The sequence below is a fragment of the Lutra lutra genome, chromosome 13 (genome assembly GCF_902655055.1).
Source record: "Lutra lutra chromosome 13, mLutLut1.2, whole genome shotgun sequence".
Taxonomy (NCBI): domain Eukaryota; kingdom Metazoa; phylum Chordata; class Mammalia; order Carnivora; family Mustelidae; genus Lutra; species Lutra lutra.
Genome location: NC_062290.1, coordinates 4,214,710 through 4,234,535, shown reverse-complemented (window position 1 = coordinate 4,234,535; position 19,826 = coordinate 4,214,710). Strand labels below are relative to the sequence as shown.

At 47.0% G+C, this 19,826-nt stretch overlaps 2 protein-coding genes across 4 annotated transcripts in view; both read left to right on the top strand.

The window, feature by feature from the left end:
• Window positions 1–19,826, top strand: part of PTPDC1 (protein tyrosine phosphatase domain containing 1) — a 643,782-nt gene that overhangs the window by 243,667 nt on the left and 380,289 nt on the right. The window lies entirely within an intron of this gene.
• FAM120A (family with sequence similarity 120A) overlaps window positions 1–19,826 on the top strand; it is a 97,884-nt gene that overhangs the window by 7,574 nt on the left and 70,484 nt on the right. For all 3 annotated transcript variants that reach the window (XM_047700739.1, XM_047700738.1, XM_047700737.1), the window contains exons 2-3: window positions 9,354–9,600; window positions 12,566–12,648. In XM_047700739.1, coding sequence (XP_047556695.1) covers window positions 9,354–9,600; window positions 12,566–12,648 — 330 coding nt within the window. The remainder of the gene's footprint in view (window positions 1–9,353; window positions 9,601–12,565; window positions 12,649–19,826) is intronic.

Sequence of the window (19,826 nt, the reverse complement as noted above, 5' to 3'; positions counted from 1 at the left end):
TTCTGAAACTTAAATTTTGATGTATTGTGTTTTATAATTAGATTTCTAACGGGCAGCATTGCTCAGAATTAGCGAAGTATGAGGAGAGTAATATAGTAGGCTAACTAGACACTGAGGGGAGGACAAATGATGCTGGTTTTTCCTTCTTTTCTTTTGTCATTTCTTTAATTTTTCAAGTTAATAAAGTTTAATTTGCATTTTGTTATGTTATCCACTCGTTTATTTTTTATTTTCAAAGATTATTTTATTAGAGAGAGAGAGCGAGAGCGAGAGAGAGAGCGAGCGTGCATGTGGGGAGGTGCCAAGAGAGGAGAGAATATCAAGCAGACTCCCTACTGAGTGTGGAGCCCATCTCAGGGCTCCATCCCATAGCCCTGAGGTCATGGCCTGAGCTGAAACCAAGAGTTGGACACCCAAACTGCACCACCCAGATGCCCCCCTCATTTGTTTTTTGAGTGGAGAAAGAAAATTGTTTTATTATTGAATAACCAATGGCATTAAGGCAATCTATTAAAGAGATTGCAAAGAAAAAAGAAGTCTCAGCCTGTTATATAGCCTGGCGGCCACAGTCTGTGCTAATTATGTGCACTAATGTCATCATCTGAGGGACAAAGTAAAACCTCTGTCTTTTGACAAGTAGGAAGTTACCTCTTCGAGCCAAGCGCTTAGGCTTCCTAAGAAGACAGGGAGATGGGGCACAACCTTCTTTTTATTATTATATAGTCTTAATTTTATTTTTTTTAAATTGTGGTAAACTATAACACCAATTTTACTGTTTTAACCGTTGTTAAGTGTACAGTGCAGTGGCATTAAGTACATTCATACTGTTGTGCAGCCGTCCCCACCATCTGTTTCCAGAACTTTCTCACCTTCCCAAACTGAAACTATCTCTGCTAAACTCTAACCTGCGCCCCACCCCAGCCACTGATGCCCACTACCTACTCAGTCTCAGAATTTCACTGCTGTAGGGACTTCATATAAGTGGAATCGTACGATATTTGTCCTTTTGTGACCACCTTATTTCACTTAGTATAGTGTCCTCAAGGTTCATTCATGTTGTATAACAGGATTGTATTCTTTTTCAAGGCTGAGTAATATTCTACTATGTCTATACATATATTTTTTTTAAGATTTTATTTATTTATTTGACAAAGATCACAAGTAGGTTGAGAGGCAGGCAGAGAGAGAGAGAGAGAGAGAGAGGAAGCAGGCTCCCTGCTGAGCAGAAAGCCCAATGTGGGGCTTGATTCCAGGACCCTGAGATCATGACCCGAGCCGAAGGCAGACGCTTTAACCCACTGGGCCACCCAGGTGCCCCTACACATACTTTCTTTATCCATTCATCTGTTGATGGTTGCTTCCACTTTTTGGCTGTTGTGAATAATATTACTATGAAAATGGGTGTATAAATATCTATTTGAGTTTCTTTCAGTTCTTTTGGTATATATTTGGAAGTAGAATCGCTAGATCACAGGGTAGTTCTCTGGGTAATTTTTTGAGGAATGGTCGTACTGTTTGCCATAGCATCTACACCCTTTTACATTCCTGCCACCGATGTAGGAGGCTCCAATTCCTTCACATCCTTGCCAGCACCTGCTTATTGATGTTTATTTGTTGTTGTTTTTTTTATAGTAGCCATCCTTACGGGTATTGAATGTTACCTCATTGTGGTTTTGATTTGCATTTCCTTTATGATTAATGAAGTCAAGAATCTCCCTTAATTAATTAATTTTAAATATTTTTATTTATTTGATAGAGAGGGAACACAAGCAGGGGGAGTGGGAGAAGGAGAACCAGGCTCTCTGCCCAGCAGGGAGCCTGATGTGGGGCTCAGTCCTGGGATCCCAGAATCATGACCTGAGCCGAAGGCAGATGCCCAATGAGTGAGCCACCCAGGTGCCCCATCTACTCCTTTATTATTATTATTTTTTAAGATTTTATTTATTTATTTGACAGAGAGAGATCACAAGTAGAGAGGCAGGCAGAGAGAGGGGGAAGCAGGTTCCCTGGTGAGCAGAAAGCCTGATTCGCGGCTCGATCCCAGGACCCTGAGATCATGACCTGAGCCAAAGGCAGAGGCTTAACCCACTGAGCCACCCAGGTGCTCCTCCGCTCCCTTATTTTAAAATAAATTATTTTTCCTTGCTTTTAAGACCACAGTAACCAATTTTTAAAGACTAGGCAAGAGATGTGTAAGGTAAGAAGCTATTTAGCTCTGATTCCAGATTTCCTGAGGGGGAGAGGCTTAGTTTTTAGAGACATAGCTAAAATATGTCCTAACTTTAAATTGCCCTTTTAAAGTCAACAACAACAAGAAAAATCTTCCACCAGAGTGGAGTTGACTTTTATGTCCTCATTCCTTTGTTGGACTAGAGCAGGGGTGAGTAGCCTGCCTAATCTCACCCACCCAGGACCTGGCAACTAGAGTTCAAGATCAAGGTGTCCCTTAAAAAAAAAGAAAAAAGGAGTTTAGGTCAACTCCTGTCCTCTTTTGTTCAGGTTAACTAACATCTTTTAAATCTCATGGCTGGCTGGCGGGCGTGTCATATCATTCCCTGAGCTGGTGTAAAACTGTTCTAAAGAAAAACCTCACACAATATTTTTTTCTTGATGTTGGAAGATCTATTTATGACAACTCATAGTGTTTCAGGTCCCATATGTTTGAAAAGTATGAAGAAGCAGATCCTTTCTCATGCAGTGTTCTTAAAGACAAATGGTGGCCGACATTTATTACTGATGGACTAAGCCGTTGACGTGCAGCAGCTCACTAAGCGTTCCGGCCGCCCTGTGAGGTAGGGATGGCGTTATTTTTGCAGGGGAAGAAGTGGAAGTTCAGAAAGTGTTAAAGTGGGCAGTGGGGTTCACCTATCTGGCACCCGAGACAGAAACCTTCCTGTGCTAGTGCCTTGCCCCTGGAGACTGGGGTAACAGTATGGCCTTGTCATCTGACAGGACTGTCCCCATAACAGTTGTCAGCATTAATAAGTGGCCATACTTGCACAGTAAGCTTGGGGAATTTTTAGTCACTATTCCTCGTGAAAATACTGCCTGAAATTTTCAGTGACACTCATGCATGTGTGAGCTGAGAAGAGTCAGCAGGGGTCTGGAGCGGCACGCAGTAGCAGACAGTCACCGAGGCTCCCTGCGGTTTCCCCGCTGCCAAGGCCTTTCCATGCCGGCGGCATGTGTTTCTGGGACCAGGTGGGTATGGAGGCAGGCGAGGTGTTTCCTGCTGTGTGGTGTGGTCATGGGTCCTGCAGCCAGGAGCCAGAGGTGGCTCTCAGGCTGTGTGTGGGGGGGCGCTCGGGCACACCCCTGCATCTGCTGAGCAATGGTAGCCGCGGGGAGACTGCGAAGGCCCAGCGCCTCTATGGTGGCCGTGGTCTCTGGGATCCAGCCCATGGTTCTCCTTACTGAGGCCGTGCAGAATTCTAGGTTTGGCTCTTTGGGGAGGGAGGCTTTACCCCTCTACTACAGCTGGTAGGAAGGTAGGTCTCAGGGCTTCACATTTTTAGCTTGAAATAATCATCCCAGTATCATATGTCATAGTTTTTCCTCACTTCTAAAATTAGAATTAAGAACCAGGGGTACCGATTTTGTTGTATTGTGCCCAGTTTGGACCTGGAGCTGGAGGCCAGGGAATCGGAGAAGGAGGGTGCTGTCCTCGGGCAGGTTAGGTGGGAGACGAGCCCTGGAGTAGAGGGCTTACTGTCCCGGAGAGCAGATGCTCAAAAGAGAAGGATGGCCAGCGCTTGTCAGACCCTTTTTCCCTGGCGCTTAACTCTGACATTTAATTTTTATCTTGAATAACTGCTTTTCAAGTCCTGTTTTGAGGCAACCTAGACCCTTCTCCTGTTCCCTAGCAGAACCTTGTGCAAACCCAGTCCCAGCACCTGCTCTTTGAGTAGGCTCTGTAGTGCTCGTCTTGAGGCTTTGTCCCTGGGCCCTCTGGCAAGCGGAACTGGTTCATTTATTCACAGGTCTGTAGGGACCCGTCTCACCTGCAGTGGGCTCTCCTATTTCCCGAAGCCCCATGATCTGCGGAGAGATGTGTTTTCATATAATAGGGTCTTAGACTGTGCTGTTCATGCCCATTAATGCTGTGTTCACCTGGTGAAGTAGCTTAAAATAGTCTTCCAGCTGGTGTCTTGTAGACTGTTGACTTTTTTCTTTTTAAAATAAACTTCTTACTGTGGAATAATTTTAGGTTTATAGAAAAGTTGCCAAGATGGTACAGAGGGTTCCTGAATATCCTTCACTCCGCTTCCGTGCACGGTGACAGCTTGTGAGCGAGCACAGTTATCAAAACTAAGAAGCTCGCACTGGTGCAGTGTCGTGAGCCTCACTGTGTTCTTCTTCATTTCTCATCCCTCCTTCCACTGGCGTTCTTTTCGGCTCCGGGCCTGATCTCCGGGCTCTGTGGCTTCAGGTGTCTCATCTCCTCAGTCCCCTCTGGTCCAGGACAGCTCCTCAGCCTCTGCTTCTTTGCTGACCTTGGCACTTTGGATTACTGAGCAGGTATTTTGTAGACTGGCCTCCAGTTTGGGCTGCCTGATGGTTTCTTGTGTTTTGGGTGCAGTGCCCTTTGCCATACCGTATGGTGTTGGAGTCTCCTGGTGTCTGCTCCATGGCACAACTTCATCCTGTTGCTGGTTTCCTTCGGAAGTGGTCCTTTAGGCTCGCGCCTGTTGTGGGGGTCTCCGGTGGTGAGGTTCAGCTCCTGGGAGGGATTTCACGTTATTGTTGGAATTCTTGTGTAGGGCAGACTGTGTTTATGTAATCATTTGTTTAGACTTATATGGGCTCAGGTATTTGTTTCATACTTTGGGTGATACCCTGATATGATGTTCTTTATTTTGTTGCATAAATTGTTCCAGCTTTGTCCATTGGGAGTCTCTCGAGGGGTTCCTGTGTCCTGACACACCCCTCCTTCATTTTGTGGGCACCTTCTTCCTTTCTGGCACTACAGAGACATGCTCAAGGGCTGTCTTGGATTTCCCTGCCTTGGCATCACCCATTTTTCTCAAGGGCCCTGGTTCCATTGGTGGAGAACGGAATTTAGAGACCACATTGGGGTGCAGGTGTTCTTGCTTCTGGGGTGTCGCTGCTTTTCAGCTGTCTGTTGACAGCGGGGAGGTGTGTGTGTGCACATGTCACCTCTGATGATTTCTGTGCCTGTGTTGTTACCTACACATCAGTTCATAGGATGTCTCCATGGCTAAGCTGGTACCAAAAGTTTGTTCCAGCTTCGTCCCTTTGCCCATGTGTAACCCTGTTCTCTGACAGTGAGACACCTGGCTTGTCCACCACTCATGAAGTGGTCTCGGTGCTGTCACCTGCACCCCTCCACCCTCAGGATACACATTACCAGGAGAGGTCAGCATCTGCGTGGTGCCTGTCCTCGGGAGTCTGAGCTGCCACTCAAAACATTGTTCTCCAAAGTTACTTAGGGCAGCAGACCCCACCCTACTCAGAGGTCATTTCAGACTTTTCTAGTACAGTTCTGTACCTTAGCCAGTCTGCATTCATTCCTGGTTCCCCTGGTGTCCTGGCTGATTTGTTTTTAATTTGCATACATTAAAGTTCATTCTCCGTGTGAGACATGCAGTTGAGTGAGTTTGGACAGTGTGTCGAGTCATGTGTGTCTACCACGTAGACCCCCAGCTCCGAACTCTGGCCTCAGGCTTTTGTGGTACTACCCCACCCCACTTCTATTACCTGCGTGCGGGGGAGGGTTGTGTCTCTGTCACCTTACGGTTTTAAGGCCATGTTGCCTTTCCTCTGGTAAAGGTGGGAGAGAATACTGGACATTTGGAAGTTGAAGGAAACTGAAAGACCCATGAATTGTACAGTCCTGGCTGGGCAGGTGGGCGTCAAGCCAGAATGGGGACTTAGGTGTTCTGGTTCTGTCCCCTTTGCTGGCACTGAGGTGGGAAGGACGAGTAGGACAGGGGCTCGGGTCAGCCCACCTTGCCTCTAGGCTTGAAGTCCATGCTCACGGGGCTCGCTTCCTCCATCTTTTGTTTTCAGGCGTTAATTCTAGGCAGCAGCTGTTTAATGCTGGGTGTGCTCTGAGAGGATTAAGGTATTGTTAATCATTTGCAAATTAGTGTTTTAGTGGATTAATATAAGTTCATTCACTTTGCTTTTTTTTTTTTTAAAGATTTTATTTATTTATTTGACAGAGAGATCATAAGCAGGCAGAGAGGCAGGCAGAGAGAGAGGAGGAAGCAGGCTCCCTGCTGAGCAGAGAGCCTGATGCGGGGCTCGATCCCAGGACCCTGAGATCATGACCTGAGCCGAAGGCAGCGGCTTAACCCACTGAGCCACCCAGGCGCCCCTTCACTTTGCTTTTTTTTTTTTTTTTAAGATTTTATTTATTTATTTGACAGAGAGAAATCACAAGTAGGCAGAGAGGCAGGCAGAGAGAGAGGAGGAAGCAGGCTCCCTGCTGAGCAGAAAGCCCAATGTGGGGCTCGAACCCAGGACCTGGGATCATGACCTGAGCCGAAGGCAGCAGCTCAACCCACTGAGCCACCCAGGCGCCCCTTCACTTTGCTTTTTAATGCCAACTGAAACCAGGTGTTCTGAAAGAACAGGGAACTGTTATTTGGGATGGCGGAAGGAGGCGATGGTGGAGAGCCCCACGTCTGCCCTCTGTGAGGCCCTCTGCCTGCCGACTTCTGCGGGATAGAGTAGATCTCACCTGTCGGTGCGGGTAGCTTCAAGACTCCTGGAGCTCTGTAATGGGGCCCCCAGTGTTCTCTCTTTTGGAGTTTACCATGTGCCAGATGCCAGGCTAGACCCTTGGTTGGCAGGTGAGTAAGTGCGTGCCTTGTCATCCTTGCGGAAGGAAGAGCATCTGTCCCCAGTGTGGTGACACTGAGGGGCCAGTGTGGGTGTGGCTTGTCCTAGTGCTGCTTCAGCTTTTTTATTCATTTTTCGTTAAGCATAATTGCACCATCCTGACACAACTCTTGGCATTTGCTTTGTCCCTTTCAGTGTTTCCCCACAGATGCAGCTTTGCGAGGCTCTGTGTGCAGGGAATTGATTCTGAGCAGTTTGCTTAGTGTTATATTGAAAGCTTTCCCCACGTTTCTGTACATCACTGCGGGCTGCTGTGTCTACCCAGCTCCTGGATGTTAGCTTACGTTCTCCCCCAGGAGCCTGCTCTGACCCTTCTGACGCCCTAGCATTTGTTACCGGTGCCCTGGTTTCTTAGGCTTCATTTCCTGGAGTGAGATCACCCGGTCAAAGAGCACGAACGTTTTACAGTTCTGGAAGTACAGCGCTGATTGTTGAAGGACACCAAAGCCTTCCTTGAGAACTGCCAGATGAGACCCTGTCCCTGCTTCCTCTGAGTCTACCATGGCACCTCTCCTCCGTGCTCACCTTGGGCCTGTGCCCTGTGCTTCCCCTAGGGCCCTTGTGGGCGATGGTGCAGGGCTGGCCTAGCTCCCCTGTCTGGGGGCCTGGGAGGCGTGCAGCCCAGTGACTGGCACGGGGGCGCTCAGGGAGGATGATAGCATTGACATCAGTGTCCTCGGAGAGTGGTTTAATAAACTCTCACAAAGTATACAGACTGAGTGTACAGTGTGCAGCTCCTACACTTAATTCTGCCCCATCTCCGCAGGACGCCTGGCTCTGGAGCAAGTGGCCATGCTGCCTTTTCTGGAACTCCTTGGAGGTGTGGGGAGTGAAGGGTGGTTACTCACGGTCTCCTCTTATTTCAGGGCTTTTGGGGAGATATTGCAGATTTATGATTAAGGATGTCTAGATGACAGCCAGGGGTTTTTGGAGATTTAGAAATGCTTTAAGATGTTGCTGTCATTATGAAGTTCAGTGTTCTGAAGTGGGAGGCTGGGGACTTGGGCTGGGAGAAATGGAGCTGGCCTCATTTCAGAATTTTCTTAAACTATACTTTGCTATTTTAGTGAAGGGTACAGTGTTTTTAGACTAAGGGATGAAAGTGCATTCTTCTATTCTAAGAAGTAGAAATAAATTGACTAAATGTTTATATTTTTCTTATGAAGTAGAATGTTTTTATAAAAATATCAAGAGAATGCAGGAAGTTACTTTCCCTTTAAATATGCATCTTCAAAAGGATTGCCTTGTTTCTACGTGAGCTTTCATTATAACTAACTTTCCAACAAAATATGGTGTCCACTTGGCCTGTGAAATTCTGCAAGAAATGGGAGCAACTCCACAGTGTGCCCCACTGGTGACCCCAGAACACTCGTACTTACTGTTGGGATGTGATTTAGTTTTTATTTCAATTCAACAGAGCCGCACATTGGGCAGTATAGGTCTAGACGCTTACGTTTAAGGGCATGTGTTTTTCAACCTCAGGGCTCTTCGGGGGTTAACTTTCCACCGTTAGTTGAGTCACCTGACTTAGTTTTAAAATTCTGTTTTCTCAAATACCTTACCCATTGTAGAAACAGAAAATCTGCCAGATTTCAGTTGGTTGAATGAGTTTGGGAAACAGCAGAAGAATCAATTGTCCCTGACTTTATATATTTTAGGAAAGTGTTTTTCACATGCCTCGTGTGTTTTGGAAGTAGATTCCCAGAGCCTTTTACCTCTCCGCGGGTATTGCTCACTGCCTGCCCTTAGGTTGCTACAGTCCCCGAGATCCCTTGGTCTCCGGGATACCTGCAGCGGTTCACTCATGCTGGGAGAGCTGGGACGAGGAAGAAAGCTGCGGCTTGTCGTCTTCATCACTAAGCAGGCACTGAGTTTGGGCCTGGTCCCTGCGGTGGTCCTAAGCCTGGGGCTGCACCAGCATGGCTGGTCCTTTGCACAGGATAACCATGTGACAGTGATGTTTGGGGTAAACGTTCACCCTTACTACTTTCCCCATATGCTAAGTGCTTAGGAGATCTGTGGATGAAAGGTAACGCTTGGCCCTTGTGTAAAAAAAAAATCCTTTTGATTATTTTACCTATTTGACATATTTCTACTTGGAAGAAATTACCTGGTTTACCAGCGCGGCCGGCTCCTGTCTCCTGCTTTGACACTTGTTTCTTTTCCTCTTCTGTCCCCGGTTCCGCTCCTTCTTTTCCCTCAGAACACTTTCGGGGATCAGCTGACATTGTGTATTTTTAGGCAGGGCGATCTTTGGATTTGACAAGAAACGGGCAGTTAATTTGTAGTCTGGATGGGATTATAGTCACTGCCCTGGAGATGGCTCCCATAGAGCTCGCTCACGGAGCGGTGTGCCACACCCATGTTATGGTTCTTTGATTCTTTGGCTCTTTTGGGTGTTTCTTCATCTGGGATTTGCAGGGTCCCCACAGAGGCGTCTGCATGGGTGCCATGGCTCTGACCACATGCTCCTCTCGCTTGCACAGGTGGCGCAGAGCATTGAGGACCATCATCAGGAGGTGATCGGTTTCTGCAGAGAGAACGGCTTCCATGGCTTGGTCGCCTACGACTCCGACTACGCGCTGTGCAACATCCCTTACTACTTCAGTGCCCATGCCCTCAAATTGAGCCGGAACGGGAAAAGTCTCACCACGAGCCAGTATCTGATGCATGAGGTCGCCAAGCAGCTGGACCTGAACCCAAACCGCTTCCCTATCTTTGCTGCTCTGTTAGGTAGGTGGGCAGTGTGAAAACTGCTTCGTTTGATAGGGTTCCACGCTGGGAACACACTGGTATTTTTAAATGTCAGTGTTGGAGTGTTGTGGAGTGTGCCCCTCCTCGGTGGTGTTCTTACCCAGTATTATTTTTTGGTGTGGCTGATAATGTGCTGCTTTTATTCATAAGTACTCGTTTATGTGTTGTTTCATCCGGCGCGGAAAACTAATTTTGTGAATAAATTCACTAATACTGTGGGGGAAATTATATTTTAAAATCACAAATGTTAATCACATCCTTACTATGAAAATTAGACAGTTAATCCTTTGTCATAAGTCGTGTTTGTTAGAGAAGAAAATGTGTTGTGAACTTGGCTCTGTCATAGGTTCTTACATGTTGGGGACACTCACTGCTTGGAAAGAAAAACAACGAACAGAGCTCACCACCAGTACCTGCATTTTAAATGTCTTTAGAAACTCCCTTGGAGGAATTCCTCATGCTGGATTCCTAGAAAAGATGAAATCTTGTTTTGATGGAAGTTTTATATTTTAATTCATTTCATGTAAAAATGGCTTTCCAATAGTTATATATTCATCTATCACTTTAATATGCATTTTGCAGTTTTTTCTTTCTTTTCTGTCCATTCCTGGTGTTCTGCTCATAGCGTGCACATTTAAAGCTGCTGAGACCCCCAGCTCTAGTGGCTGGTTTTGTAAGAATTGTGCCCACAGCGTGAATGGGCATTCTCCAAGCCGAGCCCTCCTGGGATCACAGCCTAGTGGCCGCAGTGACAGGTGGGAGGCTGCTAGGGACACGCAGGCCGTTTGAATGCTCCGTGGTCTCCGGAGAGTGAGTGAGATCTTACCATGTTCTCCATTTGTCTTCTCTGGAGTGTGCAGGATGGCAGTCATATTGTGGGCTGTGTTTAGAAGTTTCTACTTACCAGATTTTACAAGCATTCCAAAAAGTTTTACACAGTAATTACACTGAGGGAGTCACAGTTTTCCTGTGTTGTATTTGGTGATAGCATTTCACACCACGTAACCACCAGTCGGTCAACAGTTCTCATTTTGCAAATTATCCTTGTTTGAATCACATCTCAACTCTATGTTATTCAGCATGTGGCTGTTTTCTGTCCATTTTCTCAGGGAACTCTTATGACTTGGGATTTGGAGAATTAAAACCAATTTTCTAAATATACTTTCATATTTTCAAATATTAAAAAATGTACTTTCTCTGAAGTGATTATGTAAATGGGATATTGTGAAAAGTTTGCTATTTACTTAAACGTTACACAAAATGGCTTTGGCATATTAATTGACCTTAAATGAACTGGAAAATTGTATGCTTTCAGAATATTGGGATTCCCCAGCTAATCTGAGATATGGAGGATATTTGGTTACTGTATTTAAGAAATATTGAATCCGTTTCTTAGGAGATAGTGTAAACTCTATACTCTTGTAGCTAAATTACCCCGTGAAGTCTTAAAATGAGTGAAAAACAATAGTAACGAATTTAGGGCTTAGAACTTCTTTAAGAAGTCTTAATTGGACGGACATTTTTATTTTAGATTTAGTGTAAAAGTTTCAGTGTCCTCAAATGAGAAAGATTATTTTTCTTTTCCTTTTTGTAATGGGACTGTAGCTATATGAGTTATTTTGTTTTAGAGAGGTTGGGTAGAATATTCAATTATGTATGTGACCCAAATTTTAACAGACTATTACTGATGTTGGAATTGGCTTCATATTTTTTCAGATAGAAGCTTCAAAAAAAAATCTAAGATGCATCATACCTCACAGTAAAGTTCTGTGCAGTCTGTGATCTCAGGAAGGCAGCGCAAAGCTCAGTAAGACCGCGAGGACATAACTTTGCTCCTCCAGACGTCAAGGCAATTCAGTGTTCACATGTTGAGTACTTCCATGTTTAGAATATTAAGATTAATCAATTAGTTACTAAGAACTCACCGTTTTTTGTTTTTTGTTTTTTTTAAGATTTTATTTGAGAGCGAGCGCATCTACAAGCAGGGGAGAGGGACAGAGGGGAGAGGGAAAAGCAGACTGTCTGCTGAGCCAGGAGCCCGACATGGGGCTCGATCCCAGGACCCCGAATCATGACCCAAACCGAAGGCAAACGCTTAACCAACTGAGCCACCCAGGTGCCCTGAACTCACCTTGTTTTGCTTTCTCTTAGTAGCTAATTAATGAACCTGCCTTCTCAGTGTGGAGGGGACTAAATCATGATATAAAAATCAGAGAATTATTCAGGAAGTTGACACTTTTAATTTGCATCGAGAGAACTGACCCATTGAAGTTGTTGGTATGTTGGTATCCAAGCTCTGCAGAAGGGAGAGTGTTCCCCAAAACACAGTTTCTCAGCCGAGTGCAGTTCTTACTGTTGATGCAACCCTGGTGACAGGGCGTCCAGCCAAGTGGCATTCCTGGTACTGGTGTGGCCTGTGCTTCGTCGTCTGTGGGTGACGGTGGAAGTGACAGGAGAGGTGTGACCCATGTCACAAGTTACGTAACCTTGCTTAGAGAGATCTGGAAGTGCGCGGTCTGGTCTGCCTCTGCTGTGGAACCTAGTTGACAGGGTGCAGTTTGAAGCCTAGGGTCTTGTGAGCAAACGAAAGCTTGTGTCCCGAAACCCCAGCATTGTCAGACCGACCTTAACACTGCCCAGTGATGTCACTTGTCTCATGCAGATGGTTCAGTTGGAATGCTGTTGGAACTGTCCAGGAAATGCGTGTCGTACTGAGGCGGCGGCAAGAGGCCTGCCTGCTCTGTGTGGCTTTATATGAAAAGATGAAGAGGTATTTTCAGTTTTTGTGTGGAAGTTCTATGTGGTGTGTGAAATGAGGCGGTCCTGAGTTACACAGAGTCTCAAACGAAGCCCCTCGAGAGCCCGCGGATGATGACGTGCAGTGTTGTCAGTGCGCCTGTGTCACCGACGTGATATTTCTCACCATGCCATGTCTGTGTTGCAGGGAATCACATTCTGCCTGACGAAGACCTGGCTTCCTTCCACTGGAGCTTACTTGGTCCAGAGCATCCACTAGCCTCACTGAAGGTACAAGTTCGTTTCATCTCCAACACTGGTGACCATCAGCTGTTAAGTTTGCTGTTTCTTTAATAATGTGAATGATGTTCCATTGTTGTAGAAGGAAATAGGCCACAGAGTTAGGGGTACCGTGCTTCCCCTGACTTTAGGATCAGCACTGCCTTGAAAAACCCACAGACCTGCCTCATCTTGTTCCCAACACTTATGCTTTAGGGAGATACGTGAATGCCCTTTAAAGTTTCCTTAGAGGAATTCAGGCTGTGTACCTAGGTAGGTGGAAATCTTTTAGCTAAAGGTTTTTTATGTTGTTTTACAAATGTATTTTCAAGAGGTAATATAGTCAGCTGTTGCTTGGATCATGACTTAGCATACTTTGATAAATTTCATAATGTCCTATAATTTTCTAAAATTATTGAAGTCTAATTAATAATTAAGGTTTTAGTGTTTGGGTGATGGAGGGGACCCAACCAAGTTCATTAGAGAAATGTTCCCTTTGTACTGGTTTATTAACACTTGATATTTTTTTTATCTTTCTTGCCTTCCTGTTATGAAAGTGAGGAGCGTCAGAAACATGCACGGTTTTCTAAAGTGGGAGGGCCGTGGGGACGCCTGGTGTGTACTGGCCAGCAGCCTTCTGGGACTTCGAGTCCCCTTTGCTGTGACCACAGTCACCCTCGTTGGGGGCAGGTGGGAAGCCAGTTGGGCAGCCTAGGCCTCAGTTCCTGTAGTGAAGGGGCTGCTCCAAATGGTTCCCAGAGGCATTTCTGTGAAATTCTGTCTCCTGTCAGATTGACCCTCCTGCTGTAAACCATCTTCCGTGGTGGTTAGTTTCGGAGTTGATTTTGTGTGTGACTTTGAGTGAGCTCTGGGGAAGCCGGGTCATTTAAGCACATCTCTTTCCTACTTCTTTCCTCCGGCTCCTTGCCGCCCGTCCCTCCGGCTCCTTGCTGCCCGTCCCTCCTGGCATGCTGGCCGGTGGGAAGCTGTCCTGGTTGTTCTAACAGTTCTTGGGCCTGGGGTTTTCAGCTTCTCCTCTCATTAGGAACTAGTTGTTTTCTTCACGTTTTTCATCCTTGAAGGAGAGAAACTTTCTTCCTGCTGTTGGCCTTGGTGTCATTCCTGTGTCCTCGCAGATGAAGTGCTGCGGTTTATGGTCCTGTGGTCCCCTTGCGGACGTGCAGCCTGGAGGCAGGTGCACTTGGATGGGGTGTTGTGCTCATCAGGGTTGCCTGGCAGTGAGCTTCTGTAGGTGGAGACGAAGGGAAGGCTGGCTTCTTACAAGGTTCAGGCAGTTTTGGATAGCAGTGGAGAGGCTCCTGGGACCCCAGACCACACGTGCGCTTCAGCCGAGCTAGCCTTGGTCAGTGTCAGACGTTAGACAGCAGCACTGTTTGTGGGCTTAGTGGGAGCCAGCTCAGTCTCGCAGGTCACTGACGTCATTAGCATGTGTATTTCCTAACTTTGTTTGTTTGTTTATTTATTTATTTATTTTTAAAGATTTTATTTATTTGACAGAGACACAGCGAGAGAGGGAACACAAGCATGGGGAGTGGGAGAGGGAGAAGCAAGTTCCCCGCTGATCAGGGAACCCAGTGCAGGGCTTGATCCTAGGACCCTGAGATCATGACCCGAGCCGAAGGCAGACGCTTAAAGACTGTGCCACCCAGGTGCCTCCTGACTTGGTTTTAAGAAAAATATTAAGTACGTGAAAAGTTGAAATAGACAGTGTCCATCCATGTATCTGCTTGATTCTACAGTTACCATTTTGCCATAAGGTATATTTACATCTACTTTTTTTTTTTTTAAGATTTTTATTTATTTGACAGAGAGCACAAACGGGGAGCGGCTGACAGATAGAGAGGGAGAAGCAGGCTCCCTCCTGAGCGGGGAGCCCAATGTGGGGTTCAGTCCCAGGACCCTGGGATCATGACCTGAGCCGAAGGTGGGCGCTTAATGATTGAGCCACCTAGGCACCCCATCTTTGTTTTTTAACTCCACTATTTGGAATTAAATTGCAGATATCCTAACACTTCACCTGTGAAAACTTCAGTTTATATCCCGATTCCCTAACAATAAGGCTGATTTCTTTCTTACTTATCCTACTATTAGCATAGCAACTACGTCAGCCGTAGTTCCTAACGTTCTGTAAGGCCAAGTTCATACTCACATTTTTCACTTGATCCTGCAAGTCATTTATGCTGTATGTGTTTTTTGTTTGTTTGTTTTTTAAGTCAGGATCTAATCAGGTTTTTCGTATTATCATCATGTGTATTGTAAATATCAGCTGGGGGTTTTTGTGGTATGACGGAGAAGCAATCTGCAATAATTTTTCAATGACTTTGTAAGTTCTAGGTGTTTCAAAGTCACGTTCTAAAAAGCAGGCACATCTGGCTTTGGGTTCAGATGTGGCACAGTGTTTATGTTTTGGCCTTTTGTGCACATGCCCTGTGTGCAGCGACATTTCAGTATCGTGGCAGATGTGGGGAAGTTGGATGTGATGGGGTCCTTTCTCATGAACATCCCTGCTGTTTTGCACTGTTCTTTTTTTTTTTTTTTAACCCCCTGAGCCACCCAGGCGCCCCCCTTGCACTGTTCTTAATCCTGTGTGCTTCTCCCCGCTCATAAAAGTAACCACATGTTTTAAAAATTTGATTAGTTGTTGTGTTTGACACTTTCTTATGATTTTTGACAGTCTATAGTATACACAGCTTTCACGCATCTGATTCATGTCCCCAAGTGCAGATGTTCCTGGCCTTTTCTTGTCCTACTGTGTTGCGTTTTTCCAAAGTCATTCCCAGTGGATTGCTGTTTCCAGAAGGTGGGTATTCTGTGAACTCCTAACCTGATGAGCCCAGAGTACCCTTTGCTGTGGAGCACCATCGTCTTCACCTCCGTGGCGACCTCCTTGTCCACAGCTCTGCGTGTGCTAGGAGAGTGCGTCGGGGCTGGGCCTGTGGGTGTAGAACAGTGCAGGCCACCATTTCGAGGGGTGATACCTGCAGACAGTGGGCTGGGAGGGGAACAGACTCCATGTGCCATATTGTTCATCAGGGATGCGCCCACTGGGGTGGGAGGGCAGTGCTGGACACACTTAGAACCTAGAATCTCACAAGGGTGGCAGAAAAGAGGAGGTGAGGTAGCCAGGGAGGTGTTGAGCTTTTTAGTTCTTCAGTTTCCATGCAAAGAGGTGCCGGTAAGGTGGCATCAAATGTCTTAGGTTTGATTTGGAAGTAAAAAATACTTCATATTGTTCAGGACAGCATGTTATGTGACAGAAAATTCTAGTACTAGGGCAGGGTCTTCGGGACATGGGGTGGTCAGCCACCGTGGGAGTACCTCCTGGCCATAAGCACATGCTGAGTGCGCTTTTTTTTGGATTTTTACTGCTGTATGATTTTGAGTCCTAGTAAGTGGTAGAATTTTTATTTTGGGTAAGCATTTAGTTATTTGTTTGTTTGTTTTTAATGATTTATTTATTTATTTATTTGACAGATCAAAAGTAGGCAGAGAGAGAGGAAGGGAAGCAGGCTCTCCGCTGAGCAGAGAGCCTGATGCAGGGCTTGATCCCAGGACCCTGAGATCATGACCTGAGCTGAAGGCAGAGGCTTTAACCCACTGAGCCACCCAGGTACCCCGAGTTTTAATTTTAAAAAATGTTTTTAAGTTGGACCATTAGTTATAGGTCTTTGTATTCATTTAAATGGTTTTTGTGTTTAGTTTCATGCATTTGGAGTTTTTATCCCCATTAGGTGTTGTGACCACCAAGCATCTCCTGCTACAGAGTCCCTTGTCCACCTCTTGCTTGGGTGTGCCCCCTTGCAAGTCTTTGCCAGCCTTTCCTGTCCCCAGACCTCCTGCACGCATTGGTCTCCCACATGACTGGTGGATCTCTGTTATGTGCTCCGTGCCATGCCCCTGTTGTGAGCAGGCAGAGTGCCAGTGTTCCCTGACCCCCACTCCGTGGATGGCTGTTGGCACACCCCCAGAGCTCCTCGGCTTCTGCCTCTTCTCAGAGCTCCCTCCAGGTTAGCCTGTGCACACCTCCCTTTCTGATTCATATTTCCTTGTGTTTGTAACCCCACCTACCTTTCATCAGCAGTACCTGTCACTGAGGTGGCTGGACACCATGATGATGTGTCAGGTCACACCAGGAACACCCAGTTTTAAAATGTACGTAGAATTTTCCTCAGTTATCTCTAACTTCATATTTTTTATGTGTCACTGTCTGCCACCAAAAGTCACCAAGTAACCCTTTGTACAGGGTCTTTAAGGAGAGGGTGAAGCAGTCGACCGCAGGCAGGTGGGAGTCTGGTTCTGGAAGAGTGGCCGGGAGAGGTCTCCCAGATCATGGGGTGGATGGAGGGGCTGTCTGTGTCTCACCATGCAGTGCGCACGACTGCAGCGCTCCCGAGGCTGGGGCACAGCGGGGCTTGTGGCAGGCCCCTCGGGATGAAGTGTGGCTCCGCAGTTCTCCCCATCCTGGCTTCCTTGCTCAAGCCCCGGGAGGCCAGGTGTCTGGCCAGCCTGGGCCCTCTCGGCGCGGTGCCCGGCCCCGTGTGGGTTTCACGCCGGTTGTGGAGCAGCAGCGTTTCAGGCCTGGTGAGGTTTTATGGTGCAGCTAACATACTCTGCAACCTTATTGGAACAAGGTTGGCAATCAGGTCCTTTTTGAAATCATTTTTTTTTTTTAAAGATTTATTTATTTATTTATTTGACAGAGACCACAAGTAGGCAGAGAGGCAGGCAGAGAGAGGGGGAAGCAGGCTCCCCGCTGAGCAGAGAGCCCGATGTGGGGCTTGGTCCCAGGACCCTGAGATCATGACCTGAGCCGAAGGCAGAGGCTTTAACCCACTGAGCCACCCAGGCGCCCCTGAAATCATTTTTAAAGTAGGTTGGGTATAAATTCTACATAAATAGAAGGTTGGGCTTGTTTACTCTGAATTTCACCTTGAGAGGCATTACAGGGGAGGGCAGTTTGGGCGTGGCGGGCCTTTCAGAGAAGGAGTTCTGTTCGCACCTTCACAGTAACTTAAGTTAACTTATGAAGAAGTCATCCTAGGGTTCTGAGAAGTAATCATTGGCTCTGGAGAAAATCACATCAGGCGCCTGAGGTTTGAAAGCATCACCCATCGTGGCATGGATGGGGGAGCTGCTTGCAGCCCTGTTCCAGGGGGATGGCCCCTCTTGGCAGGCTGGTACTAGGTCTTCCAGGATTTACAAGTGTATCCTGCTCACATCATGGTCATCTGCATGGGAGCAGCATGTGTGCAGCTGTCCATGCGGAACTTGCGTGCACAGTCACCATGCTGGGCACCCTGCTTGTAGGTCATCAAAACCTGCTGTGGCCAGAAGTTCTCTTCTTTGCTCAACTTCAGTCTGTGTGGAATCCTTACAGGGAAAACGCAAAATCAAACTTGGAAGGTATGTGCTTGTTTATATCTTTATGTTAGAACCCATGAGTGCGGGCGTGTGTGCAAGCACACAACCCTGCCACCCATGCATGTGTACACACACCCTGTGTCCTGCGTGTGCGCGCACACATACGCACACCCTGTGCCCCGCCGGCGACCTCTGCGCGGCTGGCGCTGTAAGCTGCTCAACCAGAGACCTCTCCCTTCCTGAGACCAGCTGAGTGCGGGACCAGAGAGATCCGTGATGAAGCCAGGATTTGCCCTGCAGTTACTCCATGAGTGCCACTTGCTTAGAAAGCTTGTTTTTCTTTTTGTAACAGTTTTACTGAGTTATAATTCATATGTCATAAAATCTGTGTTTTCAAAGTATACAGTTCAGTGATTTTTAGCTTTCACAGAGTTGTGCAACTGTCTAATTTTGGAATATTTTCATCACCCCAAAAGAAACCCAGTGGTTGGGGGCGCCTGAGTGGCTCAGTGGGTTAAGCCTCTGCCTTCAGCTTAGGTCATGATCTCGGGGTCCTGGGATCAAGCCCCACATCGGGCTCTGCTCAGCAGGGAGCCTGCTTCCCCTTCTCTCCCTGCCTACTTGTGATCTCTCTCTCTGTCAAATAAATAAATAAAAAATCTTAAAAAAAAAAGGAAACCCAGTGCTCATTGGTAGTCACTGCCCGCTTTTCCATCTCCCTGCCCAAGGCAACCACTGATCTACATCCGTCTCTGGACGTACCTCTTCTAGACACTTGATATAAGTAGATGTACATATCCTTTTGTGTCTGGCTTCTCTCACTGAGTGTAACTCTGCACGGTTCATCCATGGGGGAGCAGCTGTTGGCGCTCACTCCTCTCCTGCCAGGAGGACACTGTTTGCCGGGGCGGGGGGGACTCATCAGCTGGTGGACATTCAGTATATGTGCTGCCGAAACGAGCACCTGGTGGACATTCAGGTTGTGCCTACTGTTCAGTTGCCGTGAGCATCTGCGCCCATGTCTGTGCGGACATACTTTCCTTGCTCTCCAACAGATGCCTAGGGCCAGAGTTGCTCCTGCTCTCCTTGAGGAGCGACCAGAAGGCTTCCTGTGGTGGCTGCACCGTTCACACTCCCAGCAGAACCCTGGGAGGGTTCTGATTTCCTCACATCCTCGCCAGCACTTGCTGTTGTCCGTTGGATTTTCAGTTGTCCCAGTGGGTGTGAGGTGGTTTGGATTTGCATTTCTCTGATGAGTGATGATGTTGTGAGCATCTTTTCCTGTACTCGCTGACCATTCGTTTAGCTTCTTTGGAGAGATGTCTGTTCAAGTTCTTCGTCCATTTTTAAGTTGGGTGATTTGTCTCTTTATTATTGAGTTGTAAGGGCTTTTTTTTGTGTGTGTGTGTGTGTGTGTGTGTGTGTGTGTTTTTGTTCTATATTCCAGATTCTGTCTCTTAGCAGACACACGCTCTGCAAATACTCTCCCCCATTCTGTGGGCTGTGCTTTTCTTTCCTGATCTGGCTCTTTGGTAACTCTTTGAAGAGTCAAGCCATCGAAATACCACCTCTTACTGCTCCTAGTGGCTGTACTCAGTTAGTTTTTGTCACTTGGGAATGCCTTGGGGACCTTGCCAATCTTCCCCTTTACCTTCCAGAGCCCTCATGAGCTCAGCGCACTGGGGCTACTGGACAGCTTGGCTGCACGTCCTTCACCTCCAGTCAGGTGTGCGGTTGGTCCAGCTGGACCACGGCCTCCTGGGCCCAGAGGCCTGCCCTGGGTGTCCTCCCAGAAGAGCTCTATCTCC